This window comes from Moschus berezovskii, chromosome 8 (genome assembly GCF_049115385.1).
Source record: "Moschus berezovskii isolate FMDL1 chromosome 8, NW_MosBer_1.0, whole genome shotgun sequence".
NCBI lineage: Eukaryota > Metazoa > Chordata > Mammalia > Artiodactyla > Moschidae > Moschus > Moschus berezovskii.
In genome coordinates this window covers 97,323,810-97,346,399 of record NC_142467.1, presented here as the reverse complement: position 1 = coordinate 97,346,399, position 22,590 = coordinate 97,323,810, and the positions used below count along the sequence as shown (strand labels likewise).

General features: G+C 54.6%; 2 protein-coding genes and 1 non-coding gene across 4 annotated transcripts; 2 read left to right on the top strand and 1 right to left on the bottom strand.

Annotated features, from left to right (window-relative positions):
* Positions 1-802: 802 nt before the first annotated feature.
* On the top strand, positions 803-8,682 carry CNN1 (calponin 1). The gene is made up of 7 exons (XM_055430413.2): positions 803-957; positions 2,979-3,100; positions 6,578-6,644; positions 6,781-6,918; positions 7,115-7,225; positions 7,682-7,828; positions 7,921-8,682. The coding sequence occupies exons 1-7, from the start codon at positions 895-897 to the stop codon at positions 8,164-8,166; spliced, it is 894 nt and encodes a 297-aa protein (XP_055286388.1). The 5' UTR covers positions 803-894; the 3' UTR covers positions 8,167-8,682.
* TRNAQ-UUG (transfer RNA glutamine (anticodon UUG)) lies at positions 6,161-6,234 on the top strand. Its single transcript has one exon. It is a non-coding gene; the product is annotated as a tRNA-Gln (tRNA).
* A 4,649-nt stretch (positions 8,683-13,331) lies between the features above and the next one.
* On the bottom strand, positions 13,332-18,342 carry ELOF1 (elongation factor 1). 2 transcript variants are annotated; one of them, XM_055429768.2, is made up of 4 exons: positions 18,212-18,342; positions 14,502-14,635; positions 14,255-14,325; positions 13,332-13,995 (listed from the first exon to the last, which is right to left on the bottom strand). In XM_055429768.2, the coding sequence occupies exons 2-4, from the start codon at positions 14,615-14,617 to the stop codon at positions 13,931-13,933; spliced, it is 252 nt and encodes an 83-aa protein (XP_055285743.1). In that variant the 5' UTR covers positions 14,618-14,635; positions 18,212-18,342; the 3' UTR covers positions 13,332-13,930. The 2 variants fall into 2 exon arrangements, with proteins under 2 accessions (XP_055285743.1, XP_055285742.1); XM_055429767.2 differs by lacking the exon at positions 18,212-18,342 and adding an exon at positions 17,996-18,147.
* Between the last annotated feature and the right edge of the window lie 4,248 nt (positions 18,343-22,590).

The following is a 22,590-nucleotide window of genomic DNA, read 5'->3' as shown; positions in this document are numbered from 1 at the left end:
AAACTGTGCCACCTGCAATGGAATCGTGGAGTCTTTTTTACTGGACTGCCAGGGAATTTCCAGGCATTATTTCTTCTGATCCTCTCAACACTCTCCTGAGAACTATCACTAGTCCATTTTTCAGATGTGACAACAGGGGCTTAGAGAGGACTGGCCTACATTTATAGACCGCTGGTGTCTGGACTTAAATCCAGGGTGGCACTCATAAACTACCACAGGCGGTAGTCCTGCCTCAAGACTGGTGAGAAACGAAGAGCGATGACCTCAGAGACCTGGAGAGATGGCCTCAGAGACAGACAAATAGAAATTAAGAGACCCAGCTGGAGGCCCAGTAAACAGGGGAGAGTGGGGCAAGGTTGGTCTCTGTCTGCCAAGCAACTGAAAGTGAAAAGTGTGAGTCGCTCAGTCATGTCCAACTCTGTGACCCCATGGACTGTAGCCCGTGTAGGCTCCTCTGTCTATGGAACTCTCCAGGCAAGAATACCAGAGTGGGTTGCCATTTCCTCCTCCAGGGGATCTTCCAGACCCAGGGATCGAACCTAGGTTTCCTGCATTGCAGGCAGATTCTTTGCCATCTGAGCCACCAGGGAAGCCCCTGGCCAAGCAAACCCCCCCAAGAAAAGAATAACCCAGGCCGCCCCCCTAGGTGGAAACAATGACACAATCAGCTCCCAATACCAAGGCCCTGACATCACGAGGAGGGGGGGTGGCCGAAGTGGGGGGCGCCCCGCCCCTTGGCAGGCCCCTGTGGCCAATGGGACGGGCTTGGAAGAGGCCCGGGCCGCCTCCAGAGCTTCAAAAACGTGTGAGGAGGGAAGAGGGTGCAGACGGAGCTTCAGCTGCTGCCGCTGGCCCCAGCTCGCTACCACCGCTGCCCACCCACCGTCAACCAGCATGTCCTCCGCTCACTTCAACCGAGGCCCCGCCTACGGGCTGTCGGCTGAGGTCAAGAACAAGGTAGGGCTGGAGGGCCTCCCACCCCAGCCTGGCCCACTTGCCCTGCCAGGCCAGAGGCCCGGCTCTTGGGGTTCCCTGGACCCTCTTCTTGCCTGTCCCAAATGACTTGGAACCTGAGACAGAAAAAGGACCAATACGGGGAGGGGGCTGCTACCTCCTTGGCCTGAGCATCCCAAAGCCCTCAGCTATACTGTTGGGGTGTAAATGGGGCGTGGGCACGCAGGCGCTCACAGGTAAACTGAGGCGGTGGGTCCACTGGGAAAACCCCGCCTGATCAGGGATCCCTGTTAACCTCTTTGTTTCTGGGGAGCGGAAGAAAGACTTGATTTTGCACACTCCTGGCCTGACTTTGGGGGCGTGCTCCAGAGCTGGGGTTCCTGGGAGGTGAGGCCCCAAAGTGTGGGAAACTGTGAAGGAAAGGGAGACAGCTGGGGAAGGGCAGAGGGTGGGCATTAGGGACACAGCGGGATCTCCTGATGTTGGAGCTGAGAAGACACACTGCTTTCATGCTATGATGGGTAAACTGAGGTTCAGAGAGGGGAGACAAGTCTCTCAGGTCCTATATAAGGGAGGTGAAGAATTGGGCCCTTGAACTTGCTCCCTCTCCCACATCAAAATGGGGTCAGCGTCTCCAGGGCTGCAAATTTGAAGTCCCCAATCCACTGGAACGCTCCCATGAGCGCTGCTAGGGGAATAATCCCTGTCCCATTTAACAGAAGGGAACACTGAGGCTCGGATCGCCTGTTCCACAGGCAGGAAGGGAGGAGCTGGGATTGGGAACTCGGGTCGGGGGGATTCTCCGGACTGGAGGAGGGGGCACGTGGAGGGGGGCGATTGCTCGGGCGGGAGACGGATCCCAGCCCTGCGGCCCCCCTTCCCCCAGCGCCGGCCCCAGAGCCGTGCGGAGCCGCCGCGCCATATAAGGCGGCCTCGGGAGCCCGGCCCGCGGGGCCGCGCTATATAAGGGCCGGTTTGCTTTATAAAGCCGGGCTGGTGGGGAGGGGGGCGGCAGGGCCGGGGCCAGGTAAGGGGGCCGCCCCTCCTCCTTCCCTCCCCCCAGGAGAAGGGGCAGCCGGGTCCCCCAGGGGCCGGGAGCCAGTCTGGCCTGGGGTAGAGGGTTCTGGAAATACGGAGAGGGTACAAAGTGGGAGAGGAGAGGAGGGAGAGACGCAGACAGATTCTGGAAGCCTCAGACATGAGAGAGACGGATGGGGGCGGGCGAGCCTGGAGTGAGATAAGACGGAGACCGGGATGAAGAGGCGGAGAGAGGCCCGAGTCCCCACCCCCCACCCCCCACCAGAAGCAGGGAACCTGGAGTCGGAGAGACAGAGAGAGACCTGGGAAAGCAGAGGTGGGCGCACCACGAGCCCCACCCCCAGCCAGCCAGGCAGAGATGGGGACAGGATGACAGAGCCAAGGAAAGAGCGGGGAGCGAGACTGAGGACGTCCTGCGATGGGGGAGAGAGAAATACAGAGGCGCACGAGGCCCGGAGTGAGGCAAAGCCAGACCCTCGCCCCCAGCCCGAGAGGGAGCCCCAGCGCTGAGGGCCTGGGGAGACACTGAGAAGGGGATGTGAGACAGAGCAGTCCCCAGCAAGGCGGCATACGGGGCACCTCCTCTGGGCTCCTCCTCCCCTGCCTGAAGCATCCAGGAGAGGGAGGGCGCAGGGCCAGGGGAAGCTAAGCCCCAAGTTTGGTCCGGAGGGGGAACCAAGAGGCCAGGCGCCACCCCCCACCCAGCTCTGAGTATCTCACTCTCCACCCCGCAGACCATGTTCTCTGGTGCCAAACCTCAGAATGCCTGGAATGGCCCCCTGGGCAGGTGCCACCGCAACCCTGGTCCTCAGCGCCCCCCCCCAACCCCCCCGCTACCCCCCTCCATTGGACGCTGGGACCGAATTGCCTTAGTTGGGAAGGGATGAGGGAAGAGATCAGGACTAGGGAAACTTGGATTGGGTCAGGGAGCCAGCCCTACTCTCCGCTGTGTCCTCACCATTCTCTCTCTGCCCCCTACCCCCCAGCTGGCCCAGAAGTATGACCACCAGCGGGAGCAGGAGCTCCGAGAGTGGATAGAGGGGGTGACGGGGCGCCGCATCGGCAACAACTTCATGGACGGCCTCAAAGACGGCATCATTCTTTGCGAGTGAGTGGGGGCAATGGTGGCCCAATTGGGCTGCCCCCCAAACCCTCATCTCAACTCCCTGAACCCTTCAAAATGACCATGAGCTCAGAGCTTGGACACTTGATACCTGACACCTCCAAACAGAACTCTGAGGTGGCAGATAATCATCGTACCCATTTAACAGTAAAGTAAACAGAGGCCCAGTTAGGTAAAGCACGTCACCCAAAGCCCACGCTGTGCCAACAGAAATGACTTCAGAACCTAGAGTCTAAACTGCCAGGCATACAGGGCAGCCACATTTATCGTCTCTGGAGTCCCAAGAATGGGAGGTCACAACTAAAAGGCACCGAGCCACATCCCCCGAGGAGAAGGAAATGGCAACCCGCTCCAGTATTCTTTCTTGCCTGGAAAACCTCATGGACAGAAGAGCCTTGTGGGCTATAGTCCATGGGGTCTGAAAGAGTCGTTCACGACTTAGGGACTGAGCGCACACACCTGAGGGATGTGCCACAATAATTTCAGTGGGTCCTGATTTTCTCCTCTCAAAACCTAATCACCAGGAGAGAGGCCAGCCCTCACAATTCCCAAGCCCTGACTAGATTCTACCTTCTAGATTTCACCACAATCCTATTTATGGGAGGAATCCTGAGTCCAGCCTGGGTCTTGTCTGCCTTTCTGAGTCTGACCCAGGGCAGGGTAACCATGTGGGCCAGAGCTTGTGCTTGGGAATCTTCTAGAAGCTGCCCAAAGTCACCTTGTTATCAAGCCCTAGCTGGTGGAAAGGGAGGGAGTGGGGAATGCTGTTCAACCATATCCAAGGAATGGTGGAGGAGGGGTGGTCTAGTGTCCCAGGCCTTAAAGAGTGCAGAGCCACCCATCTGTTTATGGAGAAGGCACATTTATGGAGTGCCTGCTGTGTGCCAGCCAGGTATAGGCACTGGGAATAGTGAGCAAAACAGACTTGACTTGGGACGCAAACAGAACTTTAGTCCTGCTGGAGATGATTGAACAAATAATTGATGAAATAATCACACACGGGCCTGTGGTGGGAAGTACCATGAGGAAAAGTCAAGCTGGGAAGGATGGGGGGTGGGCGGAGGAATGAAGCGTTGTTGTTTTGTACAGAATGGCCTGGAAGGTCATTCTGAAGAGGTAGCATTGGAGCAGAATCTCGGATGAAGTGAGGGAAGTTGCTGCTGGGGCATCTTAGGGAAGAGTGGGTCAGGTAGAGGGGACAGCCAGTGCAAAGGCCCTGGGGTGGGAACATGCCTTATGGGTTCAAGGACGCTGAAGAGCCTCGAGTGGCCAGGGAAAGTGGAGGGAGTTAGCTGGGGGCCAGACAGTGCAGGGTCTCTGTGTCATTCACGCTCAGGAGTTAGGTTTTTATTCTTAAGGCAATGGGAGTGTTTTGAACTGGGTAGTAACTGGATTTTTTTTTTTTTTCTTTTTCAAGGTTCCAATATTTTCTTTTAATTGGAGGATAGTTACTTTAGGATTTTTTTTTTTTAATTGAAGTATAGTTGATTTACAGATTTCCCAGTTGACACTAGTGGTAAAGAACCTGTCTGCTAATGCAGGAGACATAAGAGATGCGGTTTCGATCCTTGGGTTGGGAAGATCCCCTGGAGGAGGAAATGGCACCATACTCCAGTGTTCTTGCTGGGAGAATCCCATGGACAGAGGAGCCTGTTGCTCTATAGTCCACGGGTTGCAAAGAGTCGGACACAGCTGAGCGTCTGAGCACATAGTTGATTTACAGTTGTGTTCACGTCTGCTGTACAGCAAAGTTATACAAAGTCCTACTGTATAGCACAGAAAACTGTATTTGTTATCCTACAATAAACCATAATGGAAATTTTGGGGCCCACACTGCACAGCTTGCAGGATCTTAGCTCCCCAATCAGGGCTCAAACCCTGGCCCTGTGGGGTGAGAGCGCGTGTGTGCTCAGTCGCGTCCGACTCTTTGGGACTCCATGGACTGTAGCCCGTCAGGCTCTTCTGTCCATGGAATTTTCCAGGCAAGAACACTGGAGTGGACTTCCATTTCCTCCTCTGGGGAATCTTCCTGACCCAGGAATCAAACCTGAACTCCTGCATTTCCTGTATTGGCAGGCAGATTCTTTACCACTAGCGCCACCGGGGAAGCCCCTGGAATTGTTCTGAAAAGGGCATTTTAGCTGTGGGGTTTCAAGCATCCGGAGGGGACGAGATGGAAAGTGGGAGCCCACAGGGAGGTCATGGCAGGAACCCAGGAGAGAGACACTGGTAGCTCAGAGCGGGGTGGAGGTGAGCTTCTTCAGGAGGCCGAGCCAGAGGAATTGCTGAGGGATTGGATGTGGGGTAAGAAAAGGGGAGAGGAGTGTCAAGGGCAGTGGAGGGCTTTTAGTGAGCTGGGGAAGATCCAGAGAGTTCTGTGGGGGGAGGTGGGTTTCAGGAGTCTCAGTGAAATGCATTTGTTTGAGACCCACATGTAGTGGGGAGATGGGCTTCCCTATTGCTCAGATAGTAAAGAATCCCTCCATGATTCGGGATACCTGGGTTCCATCCCTGGGTTGGGAAGGTCCCCTGGAGGAGGGCATGGCAACCCACTCCAGTATTCTTGCCTGGAGAATCCATGGACAGAGGAGCCTGGCAGGCTACAGTCTATGGGGTTGCTAAGAGTCAGGCACGACTGAGCAAATATACTATTACTCTGTGGGGAGATGGAATGGAGAGTGGGAGGTGGGCTGCAGGAAGATTTGGGGGAGTCTTTGGCATATGAATGGCATTTAACATCAAGAGACTGGGGACTTCCTGGTGGTCCAGTGGCTAAGACTCCACACTCCCCATGCAGGGGCCTGGGTTTCATCCTTGGTCAGGGAACTGGATCCCACATGCCACAACTAAGAGTCTGCATACTGCAACTAAAAAAAAAACCAAAACTCCCACATGCCACAACTAAGACCCAGCGCAGCCAAATAAATAAAGTCAAGAGACTGAACGAGATTACCAGGGTGACTGTGGCCTGAGAAGAGGCCCCAGTGCTGAGCTGTGGGCTCTTCCAGACATAGTGGTTTGAATGAGAAAAGGAGCCTGGGGAATTCCCTGGTGGTCAAGTGGTTAGGACTCAGGGTTTTGAACTGCTGAGGGCTCAGGTTCGATCCCTGGCCAGGGAACTAAGTGGTGCAGTGTGGCCAAAGGGAAAAAAAAAAAAGAAAATGAAACTGAAACATGGTCACCAGTGAGGCGGGGGCACTCCAGAAGGCTACTCTCCACCTCCTGTAGGGAGACTTTCTGACCAGAACAGGTCCAGCTTCCTGAGGTTGGTTTCCCATCTGGGTCCTGCCCGCGTGTTTGGGTGGTTTGTGGTGGGGCTGTCTCTGAGGTCTGACTGCAGTGGGAAACAGCAAAAAGTCTGGCGCCCTCTGATTGTCATCCTGACCCCTGGTCCCGCTGGCCGGGCTTGGATACGGGCAGCAGGGAGTCCCCTGCCTCAGCCCCCTCCCCTACGCCTTGTAGGTTCATCAATAAGCTCCAGCCAGGCTCCGTGAAGAAAGTAAATGAGTCCACCCAGAACTGGCATCAGGTGAGCCCAGACTCTCTCAACTCTTTAGTCTCTTAACTCTCTGGCCCGTAGCCCCCTCCCACTTCCACCCAGCCCCGCCCGCCTCCACCACGCCCCGCCCCCTCCCCCGCCCTGACCGCTGCCGGTTCCCCTCCAGCTGGAGAACATTGGCAACTTCATCAAGGCCATCACCAAGTACGGGGTGAAGCCCCACGATATCTTTGAGGCCAACGACCTTTTCGAGAACACCAACCACACGCAAGTGCAGTCCACCCTCCTGGCCCTGGCCAGCATGGTGAGTGTGGGTGAAGGGTAGGCGCTCTGGGTTGTGATGTGGGTGGAGCTTCTTGTACCCTGCCCCCTGCGTGGTACCCCCACCCCAGTCCCTGCTTGGGTGGGAGAGGGAAAGCGGGTGCCTCTCAGGGTTTTCAATGCGACTGTGTGGCCCAGAGGCTCCTTTGTCAGTCCCTGGCCCTCCCCTCCTCACCCAGGCCAAGACGAAAGGGAACAAGGTGAACGTGGGAGTGAAATACGCGGAGAAGCAGGAACGGAAATTTGAGCCAGAGAAGCTAAGAGAAGGGCGGAACATTATCGGGCTGCAGGTATGGCCCTTTCCTCTCCTGGGTCTTACTGATGAGCTGTGGTTGAGGAGGGCACCCTGATCCCTGCAGGCTTTAGCAGGTTGGGGGAGGGTACAGAATATGTGGCCTTTAGGAAACCTTATGCTTAGCATTTTCGGTACCCTAATTCACTTCTCTGACAGTCCTAGGGGGTGGGTACTGTTACCATCATACCCTTTATACAGATGGGAAAACTGAGGCCTGGAGATTAGCACACTTGCTAGGATTGCTCAGATGATGAGTAGCTGAACCCTGGAAATCAGGCCACTTAGCAGTCATGTGACACACCTTCTCTGAGCCTCAGTTTCCAGTCTGTTGCCCCAGGGGGGTGGAAACAGGGCCTCATTAGAGGGCCATGTGTCTGCTGACTTCAGTTGTGTCTGGTCACCCTTGGTGGGATCCTGTAACCCCCGGGTGACTCTCCTCCTGGCTCCCTAGATGGGCACCAACAAGTTTGCCAGCCAGCAGGGCATGACGGCCTACGGCACCCGGCGCCACCTCTACGACCCCAAGCTGGGCACGGATCAGCCCCTGGACCAGGCCACCATCAGCCTGCAGATGGGCACCAACAAGGGAGCCAGCCAGGTGTGTTGCGGCGCGAGGGGGGCCGTGCGTGTGGCGGGCTGGTGGGGCTCTCATGGTCCCCCGTGGCCTGACCGTTGCGCTGCCCTCCGCAGGCCGGCATGACTGCACCAGGGACCAAGCGGCAGATCTTCGAGCCAGGGCTGGGCATGGAGCACTGTGACACGCTCAACGTCAGCCTGCAGATGGGCAGCAACAAGGGAGCTTCGCAGCGGGGCATGACGGTGTACGGGCTGCCCCGCCAGGTCTACGACCCCAAGTACTGCCTGACGCCTGAGTACCCTGAGCTGGGCGAGCCGGCCCACAACCACCACCCGCACAACTACTACAACTCCGCCTAGGGCCCCAGGCCTCCCGCCTTCCCCAGGGAGGCTGGCTGCTGCTCTTGGCGGGGCCTAGCCCGGCCTGCCAACCCCCTCCTCCTGCATGGCTCCTCTGGCCCCCTGGGACCTGCCTACAGGGTTAGCGTTTGGGGGGAGCAGAAGGCGGGGAGGGCTGTGGAGAGGGGGCTCCTCCCTGGTGTGCTGCAGGGCCCAACGTGGAGCTGGGTGTTCCCACAGCACCCAGAGGACGCACTGAGCAAAGCTACCCTGCTGTCCCCCACTCCCCATAGAGGGGTCCCCCCCCCCGCACCAGGACAAGAAGCCCTCCCAAGCGAAGCCCCAGAGCCCAGGCTCGACCCCTCCCCACCCCATTCCCGCAGCGGGCGCAAACTGCATGCCCAGACCCCCGGCGGACACACGCGGTTTGGTTTGCAGCTGGCTTACGGGATGTGACAGCGGCGTTTGTGACGCGAGCACTTTCTTTTTCTACTTCACTGGAGCACAATAAATGGCTGTAAAACCACCCGAGGGGCCTCCCTTGTGACTTGGTCAGTAAAGAATCTGCCTGCAGTGTATGTGGGCGCAGGTTTGATCTCTGGGTTGGGAAGATTCCCTGGAGAAGGGAATGGCTACCCACTCCAATATCCTTGCTTGGAGAAGTCCATGGACAGAGGAGCCTGGCGGGTTATAGTCCATGGGGTTGCAAAGAGTCGGATACGACTGAGCAACTAAACATCAACATCCCAATCACCTGAGCACTGAGGGCCGCTCTGTCCCAGGGCCTGTGTGGCTGTCGCGCATGCGCGGGGCACACTCCATTTCCAGCACACACATCTGCACAGGTGCACACACACTCACACGCAGGCACCCTAAGATACACATACCGAGCTCACAGTACTCGGTGGACCCAGGACTCATACCCTGCCTCACACAAAAAAAATCCACACAAACGCATACTTCATGTGTATGGTGTACACACACTCCCTGCAGCCTTAGTGCACACACCTTTTCACACACAGATATACGTGCAATACACACACCTACCCAAGACAAAAGCACACACCTTCACACAGATACACAATACACACACACACACACACACACACACACGCTCAGCACCCACGTACCTACCCTGGGAGCCTGTGGATCGTGTTGAGGCCAGCACTGGGATGGGTGTGATACGATGTGAATCACAGTTTTGGAGCTGGCCAGCCAAGTGACCTTGGGCAAGTCACCTCCCCTCCCTAGGTCTGTTTTCCCATCAGGAAAATGAGGACATTGAAGCCTGTGGGAGTCACAGGAGGCTTCAATGAAATGACGCCTCCAGACGGGATGGTATTTGGCACTGATCATGAGAATGGACCACAAGCCTGGTCCTGGAGGCCCCTGTGGGCAGAGAGAATCCTTGAGTCCTGGAGTAGACTCGGGCTTCCGTGGTGGCTCAGTGGTAAAGAATCCACCTGCCAATGCAGAAGACTCAAGTTCAATCCCTGGTCCAGGAAGATCCCCTGGAGGAGGAAATGGCAACCCACATCAGTATTCTAGCCTGGGAAATTCCATGGATGAGGAGCCTGCGGGGGTACAGCCCATGGGGTTGCAGAGTCAGGCATGACTGAGCGACTAAACAACAACCAAACTGTGGGGAGGTGGGAGGGGACAGGGCAGTGGGGAAGATGAGCACTCCGGATGCCCAGGGCGATGGCCTTTTACCAACTGGCACAGAGCAGTTAAGTAGCTGACCACAGGGTGGAGCTGGCCTGTGTGCCTGGCTCACACTGTGCCCTGTGCTCAGGGCTCATCTCCAATCCTGGCCTGCCAGCCCGGGATCCCAGAGGTCTGGACAAGTTCCCAACTCTCCCCATTTCAGGGGGGACCCCACTCTTACCGCTCTCCTGCCCGGAAGTTACCCACCGCCAGGGTTTCATGGAGAGGATGTGGCCTGCTATGCTGGGGGCTCAGAGCAGTCTTCTCCCCTTCCCTCCCCAGGGTGGGCTGGGGGTGGGGTGCGGCAGGGCAAGGCTGCACTGGGGGACCTGCTGGGACGGACATCAGAAGCTCCCTGCACTTGCACAACCCCTGGGGCCTCGTAAAGCAGATTCCAGGAGCTCTTGGCTTGGCTACCCCGAGTCCTGCTCCCCCAGGGCCAGTGCGGGGAAGCTATGCTGAGGAGGATCCTTGCCTGGCCCAGGGCCCTGCCTCCTTGGGAAAACAGCACCATATTAGCACTTAAGACTGTGAGACTGGGGTAGGCGGGCCCTGGTTGACAGAAGAGCAAGGCCCCTTTCCCTGGACCCCACAGAGCAGCCCCCGACCCAGGTGCCTGTCCAATCACTCTATGTCCCCTGGGTCCTGCCTTGGCCATGGGATCCCACCTGAGTGAGGTCTTAGAAGGGAAGGTAGGAGCACCGGGTGGGGGCATGTCAGGGCAGGGTGGGCCTCGGGGGACACCCATCAGACCCAATGGCTGGGCCTGGTGGCTAGGGCTTCTGGCCAGCTCAGCGTCTTCCTCTGCCGTTCATATTCCTTGCTGCCCTGGTGGGTCACCATCTGCTGGCACCATGTCAGGAATCACGCTGGGTGTCTCCGTCCTCAGGGTGGCCCTGGGACGGAGTTTCCATCATCCTTCCACTTGCTGCCAAGGCTCATGGGGCTGCGTGGAGGAGCTTGAGCTGCCTCGTGCTGCCGGTGCCCAGGTGCCAGTCCTGGTGTCCAGGACCACCAGACTGTCTGGGATCTCGGCGGCTGCTTGTTCAGGTTTTTTTTTTCCCAACAGCACCAATCAGTTAACTCAATTCTGACACTACCTGAAGACTGCGTCTGATCCCACAGGATAAGGGTTCCATTCAGGACTGCCCTCCCCCACGGCAGGAGCCAATCCCAAGTCCAGGTTGTTCCCTGTGCTTCTGACCGACCAGCTGTAGATCAGGGGGCTCCCTCCACCTGCACCTCAGATTTGTTAATTTACTACACTGGCTCACAAAACTCGGAGAAACATTTTACTTTTTATTAGATCACTGGTTTTATTATTACTTTGGTTTTATTATGAAAGGATTAAACTCGGGAGGAGCCAGAAGGGAGAGATACAGAGAGCAAGGTGTGGGGAACTCCCAAATCCTTTCCATGTGTTCCAGCACCTCTAAGTGTTCACAACAGGCAGAAGTTCATCAGATCTCGTTCTCAAAGCACTTCATCTGTAGGTGCCCTTGTTGTCCAGTTGCTAAGTCATGTCTGACTCTGCAACCCCATGGACTGTAGCCCTCCAGGCTTCCCTGTCCTCCTCTATCTCCTGGGGTTTGCTCAGATTCATATCCCCAATGGCTCAGTGGGTAAAGAATCTGCCTGCAGTGCAGGAGACATGGGTTCGATCCCTGGGTCAGGAAGATCCTCTGGAGAAGGAAATGGCAACCACTCCAGTATTCTTGCCTAGAAAATCCCATGGACAGAGGAGCCTGGTGGGCTAGAGTCCATGGGGTCACAGAGTCAGACACGACTGAGCAACTAACATGTCCATTGTGTCAGTGATTCTATCCAACCATCTCATCTTCTGCTGCCCGCAATCTTTCCCAGCAATAGGGTCTTTTCCAGTGAGTCAGCTACCCATCAGGTGGCCAAAGTATTTGAGCTTCAGCTTCAGCATCAGCCCTTCCAGTGAATATTCAGGTTGATCTCCTTCCCAAAGGTTGGCAGGTGTGGCTGAGAGTTCCTACTCAGGAATCAGCCCATGCTGAGGCTGTTGAGTGCTCAGTCATTTCAGCTGTGTTAGTTATTGAACACTTAATGCATACTAAACACTATGAGGGGCTTCCCTCACAGCTCAGTTGTTAAAGAATCCACCTGCAATGCAGGAGACCCCGGTTCGATTCCTGGGTTGGGAAGATCTGCTGGAGAAGGAATAGGCTACCCACTCCAGTATGCTTGGGCTTCCCTTGTGACTCAGCTGGTAGAGAATCTGCCTGTAAGGCAGGAGGCCCTGGTTCAATTCCTGGGTTGGGAAGATCCCCTCGAGATGGGAAAGGTTACCCACGCCAGTATTCTGGCCTAGAAAATGCTATGGACTGTATAATCCATGGGGTCACAAAGAGTCAGACACGACTGAGCGACTTTCACTTTACTTCATACACTATGGGTAATGCTGATTTGTTCTTGTCTACTCAGTCATGTCCAACCCTTTGCAACCCCATAGACCGCAGCCCACCAGGCTCCTCCGTCCGTGCAATTCTCCAGTCAAGAATACTGGAATGGGTTGCCATTTCCTCCTTTAAAAAATCTTCCCGATAGGGATTGAACCTGGGTTTCCTGCACTGGCAGGTTAAGTCTTTACCACTGTGCCACCTGGGAAGCCCCAAGGATGTCTAGGGCCCCATTCTAAATTACCTCATTAGCATAATCTCACCAATAAGCAAAAATGGGCTCTTTATGAATGATGAACATACTCTGGCTGCCCAGGAAATTCCAAGCGTTTTAGCTTTGTGCCAGGATCCAGGGACAAAGACCAACAATTCTTCACAGTGGAAGCTTGCAGTCCCAACCCCTGGACTGTAAGGCAAGTGCCAAGACCAATATTAGTTACACTGAACATGTGCATCTGGCCCCACCTCCAGTCTCCCAACCACCCTAGGACAACAATCCGGTCCCTTATTCCCCTCCAGGAAGCCAGGAGTTGTTCCCTTAGCTTGGACCCTGGACTCATGAGTGAGACCCTGGGCTGTGAAGCCTGCTGGCTGTGGGACCCTGGGCCCACGACCTCCTATCTCTGGCCTGCTTCCTCACCTGTGAGCATCTTCCTCCCAGGGTGGCTGCTGGAACATGGCGGGAAGGCAGGCACACCTGAGAGCAGCCTCAGGAACAGGGTGGCCCTGGAGCCTGACCTTCTTCAGGGGGGTCCCCCAGGAAGCCCTCTTGGATCACCCTACCCTCACCCCGGGCTCTGTTGACCCTGGTTTCCACCCTGACTGTAAATGCCTGGCCAGATGCCTGTGCGTTTATCCCTGTCCCCTGAGCCCAGCTGCCTGGGTTTCACCTTGAATGCTTGTAAAGTGGATAAAATGTGGGATGGTTTGAAAGACTGTCTGAATCCCACTTCAGATGGCCCGCTGGGCCACCTCTGAATGCCTCAGTCTCCACTTTTCCTGCGTTGAGCCCCTGGGTCTGACCCAGAGCCCAGGAAATCAGAGAACTGGGAGTTCTTCGTTTGCTGCTTTATTTAAGGGCTTGTGACAGACTGCTGTCCCCAGCCCAGCCCCTCCCTCCTCTACAAAAGCGAGGGAACATGAAAACAGACCGCCCTGCCAGGGGGCCCATGGGACTGCGGCTTGAATCCCAGGCCTGTGGCCTGGGAAGGCAGCTGGGGAGGGGGAGCTGTCAGTCCCATTCAATGGCCAAGTGCTGGTGAGGTACAGGAGGGCGCTGGAGAGGCTGGTGGCAGCCTCTGTTGCACACTGGTGGTAGCCTGCCCTTGCAGAGGGGGGTCAGGATGCAGGCCTCTAGAGAAAACAGGGCCCTGAAGCCGGTGGCCCAGGTGCTAGAGGCTGGAGCCAGTCAAAGGCTTGTCTGAGCAAGCATTTTGGGCCCCCAGGGCCCCACCACCCTTCAACTCTACCGGCTTCCCACGAAGACTCCCCCGCAGTCTCACCTGCAGCCGTGCACACACACACACACCCACTCTGCACACACTCACATTTGGGGCTGCAAAGGCCCTGGACCCACACCCTGGACACCCTGGAATGTCTCTCGATTGGTACCCAGTGGGCGGGGCTGCCAAGGGGGTGGGCCATCTGCATCGCTACTGATTGGCAGCCTCGCATGCGTCTATCCAATCGCTGTACACGTCCACTGGTTCTGACAGATCTGAACCGCTGAGGTCAAGGGCAACTGGTAGCACTGGACCCCTTTTCCACATTTACTTTTCAGTAGCTCATGCCACTGTTAGCCAGACCACTGCCCTGAACCCCGTTCACACCACATAAGTCAGCCCGTGGCGCTGGTTCTTCTCGGTGGCCACGCCCCCAGGGAACGCTGCAGGGCTGGGTGTCCTCGAGCAGCCCACTCTGGGCCACCCAGAACCCCCAACCTATCTCCTGGAAAAAGCCCGATTTCCCAAGGATACAAGTGATGGGCGTCTGGAATTCCTCTAGGCACACGGTACAAGAGATGACTCCAGTGTTTCGGGCTCGGTCCCTGGAACAGGAGGAGGTGCAGGGACTAGTGAAGGGGCCTCTGTCTGTGGGTGATGATCCCCCTAAGCAGGAGGGCTTGGGGAAGATTGGAGGACAGGGTAGTGGTGAGGGTGAGCCACACCCCAACTGAGGAAGGAGGAAGTGGCCCCGTGAGGCAGGATCCCCAGCCCCACTTACATTTTCACGTCACAGGACTTCTCGTGGTTGCAGAAGGGGCAGGTGAACTGGGTCTCCAGGGTGCCTGTCATCTTCTTCTTGGGGGGAGGCTTCCGTTTTGACTTTCTGCGCCCCATGTCTGTAGGGAAGCGAACCTGTGGGCAGAAGGGACAGAAGTCAGTCACTCGTGGGCCCCATGCAGCCCCCCAGCCCGATGCCCTAGGAAGCAGGCTGGCTGCCTCTGGAGAAGGGAGATCTTGCCTGAGGCTCTCAGGGGCTGGGAGCCCACCTCAGTGCACAATGGGGTCAGGTGGCCTGGATTCTAACCCCAGCTCGCCTACTTCCTGCAGGATCCCAAGTGGGCTCCTTAAATTCTCGGTGCCTCAGTTTCCTGTCTACGAAGTGGCATGAGGTTTCCATCTGAGCCTGGTCTCACAGGGAGGGCGAACAGGACATATGGTAAGAGCCTGGCCCGTCTGCTGCCAGCACCTACACAGGAGGCCACCATTCCTGGTGAGGACAAGACTCTGTGAAGGCCGGTCACACAGGAGTGCTCAGGAGCCAGAGATTTTATTCAGGCTGCTCCTTCTGTCACAGGACAGGCCAATGCCACCCAGGAGGAATGACACTGAAAGGATGTGACAGAGCCTTCTGGGGGGCCCCTTGGGCAGACTCTTTGCAGATGAGGGGCTGCTGGACAGAGAAACAGGGACATGCATTTGGAGCAAGGGAATGGCATATAAAAGGCTGAGGGCCTGGCCAGGGTTTGGGGACCATGTGGGCTGGGTAGAGGGGCAGGCTGGGGGGAGAGAGGGGGTGGGGAAGGAGCAGGTGGGAGTGTTCTGAATATCTGGATGGATGCTGGAGGCTGTGGGGAGTGTAGGGATGAAATTTCTTGGTGTTTTAAAGAGACCAAGGAGGGACTTCCCTGGTGGTCCAGTGGCTAAGATTGCACTCCCAATGCAGGGGGCCTGGGTTCGATCCCTGGTCAGGGAATTAGATCCCACATGCCACAACTAAGAGTTCGCATGCCATAACTAAGGATTCCGCATGCCGAAACAAGACTGAAGAAGCCGCATGCTGCATCTATGACCCGGTGCAGCCAAATACATAAATTAACATTTAAAAAAAGAAAAAGAGAGGGACCAAGGAAAGGGATGGGTGAAAGCCTGGGTGAAGATGAAGTCAGAACCAGGACAGGGTTGTTCAGTCTCTGGGCCCCTCCCTTGTCCAAATACATTCACCTCCATGGAGATCGCACCCTGCGTCACCGCTTCCACTGCCTCCTCTGAACTGTAGCCTTCCTGACCACCTGCCTCAGCCACACCTGATGCTAACCGATGTTTAAACATGACCTGTCCAAAACCCAGCTCCAAACACCTCAATCTGCTCCCCTGCAGTCTTCTTCGGCTCAGCAGACAGCAAGTCCATCTTTCAAAAAACCTTGGACTCGACCTCAATTCCTTTTGTTCCCTCTCACACCCCTTATCTCACCCTGATCCTACTGTCCTTTTATTTTAGGTCACACCTTGAGGCATGCAGGACCTTAGTTCCCCCAATCAGGGATGGAACCTGCGCCCTGGCAGTGGAAGCTCAGATTCTTAATCACTGGACCACCAGGGAAGTTCCCTACTGTTCTACCTTCAGAAGACACCCAGCCTCTGACCACTTCTCACCACTCCCAGGGCCAGTTCTGTGGTCTGAGTCCAGAGTCCAGGTCTTCTCTGGCCTGGATGATCACAACAGCTTCCTCACTGGTTCCTGCCCACCACCCTCAGAGTGTGAACTCTTTGTGGGCAGGGATTTCTGTCTTTTCTTTGTATCCTTAGAGCCTAGAACATTTCATGGCACAGAGCTGGTGTTCAACAAATATTTACTGAATGAATGAATGAGCCAACCAATGCCAGGCCTAGAGCAAGCCACAGCAGTGTTGTAATCAGGAAAGGTGAGGGGTCTGCTCTTGCGTCACTGATATTCTGGTAGAGAAGACAGACCCTTAAGCTAACTAATAAGGGAAAAAATTTCAAATATTGACAAGTGCTGTGTGTGTGTTAAGTCACTTCAGTCGTCTCTGACTGTTTGTGACCCTATGGACTATGGCTCGCCAGACTTCTCTGTCCATGGGATTTTCCCCACCCAGGGATCGAACCCAAATCTCTTACGTTTCCTGTATTAGCAGGCAGGTTCTTTACCACTAGCAACACCTGGGAAGCCACTGGCAAGTGCTATGAGGTTAATAAAACAGAGCAACGTGGGACTTCCTTGGTAGTCCAGTAGCTAATGCAGTGGATACGGGTTCCATCCCTGGTCTGGGAAGATCTGACATGCTGCGGGGTCACTAAAGCTGCATGCCACAACTACTGAGCCTGTGAGCCGCAACAGGAGAGGCCACTGCAATGAGAAGCCTTTGCAGTGCAACTAGAGAGTAGCTCCCGCTCACCATAACTCGAAAAAGCCCGAGCGCAGCCACAAAGACCCAGGGCATCCAGTAAATAAAAATTCAAAACAAAAACCAAGGCTATGTGAACTTTTCTGGGACAGGGCTATTTCACTCAAGGGTGGAGCCTGAAGGATCCCCTGGGCAGGGTCATTTAAGATGAGGACTGAACCACGAGAGAAAGAGAATCCACATAAGACAGGGCAGGCAGAGGCTGGAAATGCTTCAACTGCAAAGGCTTCAAGGAAGCACCAGCTTTTCTTGAGAAACAGAAAGAAGACGGGTACAGCTGAAGCCCAGTGAGCAACAGGGAGGGAGATGCATGCGAGATGCAAAGGAAGACGAAAGCAGCAGGCCACCCACAAGACCCCGCAGGCTTGAGTAAAGTGTAGCCACTTCTGCAGCCCAGGTTCCCACCTGTGGCCAGAGTGTTTTGTTGAAAAAATTTCCCCAGAGCCAGACCCTGGGTACCACCTGCCACAGAATCACCTGGGGGCTGCTCAGAAAAATGCAACTTTCTGAACTTCACACCAGATGTCCCCCAACTAGAATGTCAGTTCTGCGGGCTGGGGTAGGAGCCTGATTTGTCCACGGCTGGTGAGCCCTGGTGGCTCACCTGCCAATGCAGGAGACTGGGGTGTGATCCCTGGGTCGAGAAGATCCGGTGGAGAAGGAAATGGCAACCGACTCCAGTATTGTTGCCTGGGAAAACCCAGGGACAAAGAAGCCTGGAGTGTTGCAGTCCGTGGGGTCGGAAAGGACTGAACAGCTAAACAACGAATCAGCAGCACGACTAGTGCCTGGTATGCATTAAGTGATAAATAACTATCTGTGGAATATATAAACAAGTCTCCTGAAGCTAGAGATGGGCCCCAGAATCCCTTTTTCCCGGTGACTATAGTGCCCCCCAACTACACTGCAGAAAAGGGGTATGGACTGCATGTAAACTTCCGGGGACCGGGGACTGTACTTATGTGGCGACCTAAGTCCAAAGCGCGCCAAGAAGATGGACGAGAGCTCAGCCATCGCCCCTGGCGGAACTCAAGAGGCGGTGGGAGGACTGTTCCTCCAGGCTCACCGAAGCTCCGGTGTCGCCTCCCGCCAGCCGCCGGTAGCATCCAGGCCTCCGAGCAGCGGGCTGGGACCTGCAGGGACCTGAGGCAATCAAGTTCCCCGATGGGCCGCTCCCCGAGCTCTGGGCCCTCGGCGCCTCCTTCAGGACCCCGTGAGCGCCGTGGGGTCGCGGAGCGCCCAGCCCCACCCGGCCCCAACGTCCGCCCGCGCGAACCTTTACCTGCACTCGCACCCTTGTTGCGACCGCCTCGTTCACCCGGGAGACAGTGACTTCCGGCTCTCGGCGGAAGCGGAAATCTCTCACCTCCCCGGCCTTCTCGTCCTCCCGAGGCTGGGACTGCCCCGCGAGGAAACCCCGCCTCCTCCAGCATCTTCTCTGTGCGCATGCGTACTTCCCATTTCGGGCCCGGCGGCCGGAACGCATTGTGCCTGCACGAGGGCCTGACCATACTTGGTAGTTAGAGCCGGCGCTTGTGGGCACAACTTTGGTGCCCTCCCGCACTGGCAGTTCCCGCGTTTCAGGAGAGGTGGACCCGGCCATAGTAACCCTGGAAAGGCAGCTTCGCCCTTGGCCGCAGCATCTTCACCTCTCTTCTCTCCCAGTTCAAGCCCCAGCCCTTTGCAGCTCACATGGGCCTCCCAGACGACAGCCACATACGTATATCCCAGTGCTGCTGCTGCTGCTGCTAAGTCACTTCAGTCGTGTCCGCCGCTGTGTGACCCCATAGACGGAAGCCCACCAGGCTTCCCCCGTCCCTGGGATTCTCCAGGCAAGAACACTGAAGTGGGTTGCCATTTCCTTCTCCAATGCTAAGGACATGCAAAGAACTGTATGGCCGAATCAGAGTGTGAGAGAAGCTTTTAAGAAGCTCTTGTCAAACTTTTAACAGGAAGCTGTGGATCTTATTCTAATACAGATTCTGGCTCATTAGGTCAGGAGTGGGAGCTGGAAGTCAGCCTTTCTAACTAACTCCCTGATGATGTCCTGTCTTGTTGGTCGATTTTGAGTGTGGAAACTATAATACATGAGATTGGACAGGCAGTAAGGGCGAGGGGAGGGGAAAACAAAGCTCCACAATTCCCACAATGTAGTGAAGAGGCTGCCGCTACTTAGCAGCAGCAGCAGCGGTGAAGAGGCTGGACAGAAACATAACATGTGGACACAGCTGAGGAAGGATCAGGTGGAATGAGTTGAAAGAGGAGCATTGACATATATGTGTTGCTATGTGTAAGACAACTAGACAACTAGTGGGAAGCTGTCGTGTCACACCGGAAGCTCAGCCCGTGCTGTCACCATCTGGAGGGGTAGGATGTGGGGAGGTGGGAGGAAGGCTCATGAGGGAGGGGACATATGTATACTTATGGCTGATGGATGTTGTACAGCAGACACCAATGCAACATTGTAAAGCAAGTATCCTCTAATAAAAATAAAAAAGAAACATAAAGGATCAGTTGCTAGCTACACTGTTCAGCTACGCAGAGGGGAGTGTGTAGATTTCAGAGCATATGACAGTGAAGAAGGTTGCCCAACTACTCTGGGAGGTTAGAGAAGGCTTGCCCGGGAGGCAGCTGCTCAGGATGAAATCCAGAGGCTGAGTAGAAGTTGCACAGAAGTAGAACTTAAGAGGGGGGGGACTTCCTTCGTGGCCCAGTGGTTAAGAATCCACCTTCCACTGCAGGGTACTGGGGTTTGATCCTTGGTTAGGGAACTAAGATCCCACATATTACTGGGCAGCTAAGCTGGTGCTCTGCAACTAGAGAGCCCCCAAGCTGCAACAAAAACCCAGCACAGTCAAAATAATTAAAAAAAAAAAAAAGGGAGTGAAAGAGAGAGGAGAATCAAGGTTGGAGACCCTGGCTGCTGCCTCTTACTCAGAAGAGGAAAGGCTTGAGAGAACTGATTTGGAGGAGAGGTCAAGTGTTGTGTTTGGCTGTGACAAGTTTGAGAGAAGCATGAGAGGGTATGGAACAGGCCTTTGGAAGGGATATTCGGGGCTCAGAAGAAATTGGATATGATTTTGAGAGTTATCTATATATGGAGATGATTTAAAGCCTTGGGCCAGAGGAGGTCACGTGGGGTTTCAGGGGTAAAGGGCAAAGTGCAGCAAAAGAAGACTAAGGAGACCCGGGTTGGGGAGGGGGTGCTTCCCTGGTGACTCAGTGGTAAAGAATCTGCTTGCCAATGCAGGATTTGATCCCTGATCTGGAAACATCCCATATACCGCAGAGCAACAAAGCCCATGCACCACAACTATTGAGCCTGTTTTCTAGAGCCCAGAAGTCACAACTACTCAGCCCACGTGCTGTAAGTACTGAAGCCCACCTGTCTTAGAGCCTGTGCTCTGCAACAGAGAAGCCGCTGCAATGAAAAGCCCGCACACTGCAACTAGAGAGTAGCCCCTGCTCTCTGCGCAAAACTAGAAAATAGCCTGCACAGCGACTAAGACCCAGCACAATAAAAAGTAAATAGAATTATTAAAACAAAACAAATACGGAAGGAGACCAGGGGCTTTCTTTGTGATCCAGTGGCTAAGACTGTGCTCTAAATGCCGGGGGCCCATGTTTTATCCCCGGTCGGGAAACTAGGTCCCACACGCCGCAACTAAGACCTGGCATGGCCAAATAAATAAATATAAAATAATGAGTTTGAAGAAAGGAGACTAGGGCTCCCCAGCCTTAGAGATTAGGAGGAGGAGGAGCCAGTAAGAGACCAGCCAGACCAATGAGATTGGAGGAGAAAGACGTGGGTTGTCCTCTCCTAGAAGTCTCCAGAAAATAAGTATTTCAAGACAAGAGTGATCAACTGTTGTCACATGTGGCTGGGAGTTTGAGTAAGATGAAAGACAGCTGACTGTTGACTTTGGCAAGTGTTTGGTCCCTGGCAGTCTTGATAAGAACTGTTTCATTGAGAGTGTTTAAGAAAAGAACTTGTAATGAGATCGTTTCCAATAAACCTATCTCCAAGAAGTCCTCTAGGGGGCAGTGTTACTCTGGGAACTGCCAAGCTTCACCCCAGGAAGTGGCTCTCTGGAGTACTCTTTCTTCCCGCTTGTCTTGTCTTAACTTGTTCAGTCGCTCAGTCCCACCAACTCTTTGCGATCCCATGGATCGCAGCACGGCAGGCTTCCTTGTCCTTCATCATCTCCCAGAGTTTCCTCAAACTCACGTCCATTGAGTTGGTGATGCCATCCAACCATCTCATCTCTGTGGTCCACTTCTGCCCTCCATCTTTCCCAGCATCAGGGTCTTTTCCAGTGAGTTGGCTTTTCGCGTCATTGGAGCTTCGGCTTCAGCATCAGTCCTTGCAGTGAATATTCAGGGTTGATTTCCTTTAGAATTGACTGGCTTGATCTTGCTTGTAGAAACCTGGATACCCACAAAGTAGTAGTAGTAGCGTTAATCGTTAGTTGTGTCAGACTCTTTGTGACCCCACGGACTGTAGCCTGCCAGGCTCTTCCGTCCATGGGATTCTCCAGGCAAGAGTACTGCAGTGGGTAGCCATTTCCTTCTCCAGAGGATCTTCCCGACCCAGGGATCGAACCTGGGTCTCCTGCATTGCAAGCAGATTCTTTACCAGGTGAGCTATTACTTTGTACCGTAATGTTACCTTGCAACTTGATATTTCCACTTGGAGTGGTCAATACATCTACAGGTATCGATTGCGTGACTGCCATAGACAATTCTATATTCCCTCATGATTGCCAAGTTCACTGGTAGTGTTTTTGTTTTCTTTCCCTTTTCCTTTCTTCTCTCTCTTTTTCTTTTTTCTTTTCTTTCTGTCTCTACTTCTACTCCTTCCCTCCTCTCACATTTTTCAGTTCAGTTCAGTTCAGTCGCTCAGTCATGTCCAACTCTTTGCGACCCCATGAATCGCAGCACGCCAGACCTCCCTGTCCATCTCCAACTCCCAGAGTTCACTCAAACTCATGTCCATCGAGTCGGTGATGCCACCCAGCCATCTCATTCTCTGTCGTCCCCGTCTCCTCCTGCCCCCAATCCCTCCCAGCATCAGAGTCTTTTCCAGTGAGTCAACTCTTCACATGAAGTGGCCAAAGTATTGGAGTTTCAGCTTTAGCATCAGTCCTTCCAATGAACACCCAGGATTGATCTTCTTTAGAATGGACTGGTTGGATCTCCTTGCAGTCCAAGGGACTCTCAAGAGTCTTCTCCAGCACCACAGTTCAAAAGCATCAATTCTTCGGTGATCAGCGTTCTTCACAGTCCAACTCTCACATCCATACATGACCACGGGAAAAACCATAGCCTTGACTAGACGGACCTTTGTCGGCAAAGTAATGTCTCTGCTTTTTAATATGCTTTCTAGGTTGGTCATAACTTTCTTTCCAAGGAGTAAGCGTCTTTTAATTTCATGGCTGCAATCAGCATCTGCAGTGATTTTGGAGCCTCAAAAAATAGTCTGACACTGTTTCCACTGTTTCCCCATCTATTTCCCATGAAGTGATGGGACCAGACGCCATGATCTTAGTTTTCTGAATGTTGAGCTTCAAGCCAACCTTTTCATTCTCCTCTTTCACTTTCATCAAGAGGCTTTTGAGTTCCTCTTCACTTTCTGCCATAAGGGTGGTGTCATCTGCATAT

Bases quoted from the DNA above. Each gene is read 5' to 3' on its own strand.
- CNN1 (XM_055430413.2), top strand. From the start codon at position 895: ATGTCCTCCGCTCACTTCAACCGAGGCCCCGCCTACGGGCTGTCGGCT. The intron at 6,919-7,114 runs GTGAGTGTGGGT...CTCCTCACCCAG, and splicing joins TCCTGGCCCTGGCCAGCATG to GCCAAGACGAAAGGGAACAA. The intron at 7,226-7,681 runs GTATGGCCCTTT...CTGGCTCCCTAG, and splicing joins GGAACATTATCGGGCTGCAG to ATGGGCACCAACAAGTTTGC.
- ELOF1 (XM_055429768.2), bottom strand. From the start codon at position 14,617: ATGGGGCGCAGAAAGTCAAAACGGAAGCCTCCCCCCAAGAAGAAGATG. The intron at 14,326-14,501 runs GTAAGTGGGGCT...CTCCTGTTCCAG, and splicing joins AAGTCCTGTGACGTGAAAAT to GGACCGAGCCCGAAACACTG. The intron at 13,996-14,254 runs GTATCCTTGGGA...TCAGCGGTTCAG, and splicing joins ATTCCAGACGCCCATCACTT to ATCTGTCAGAACCAGTGGAC.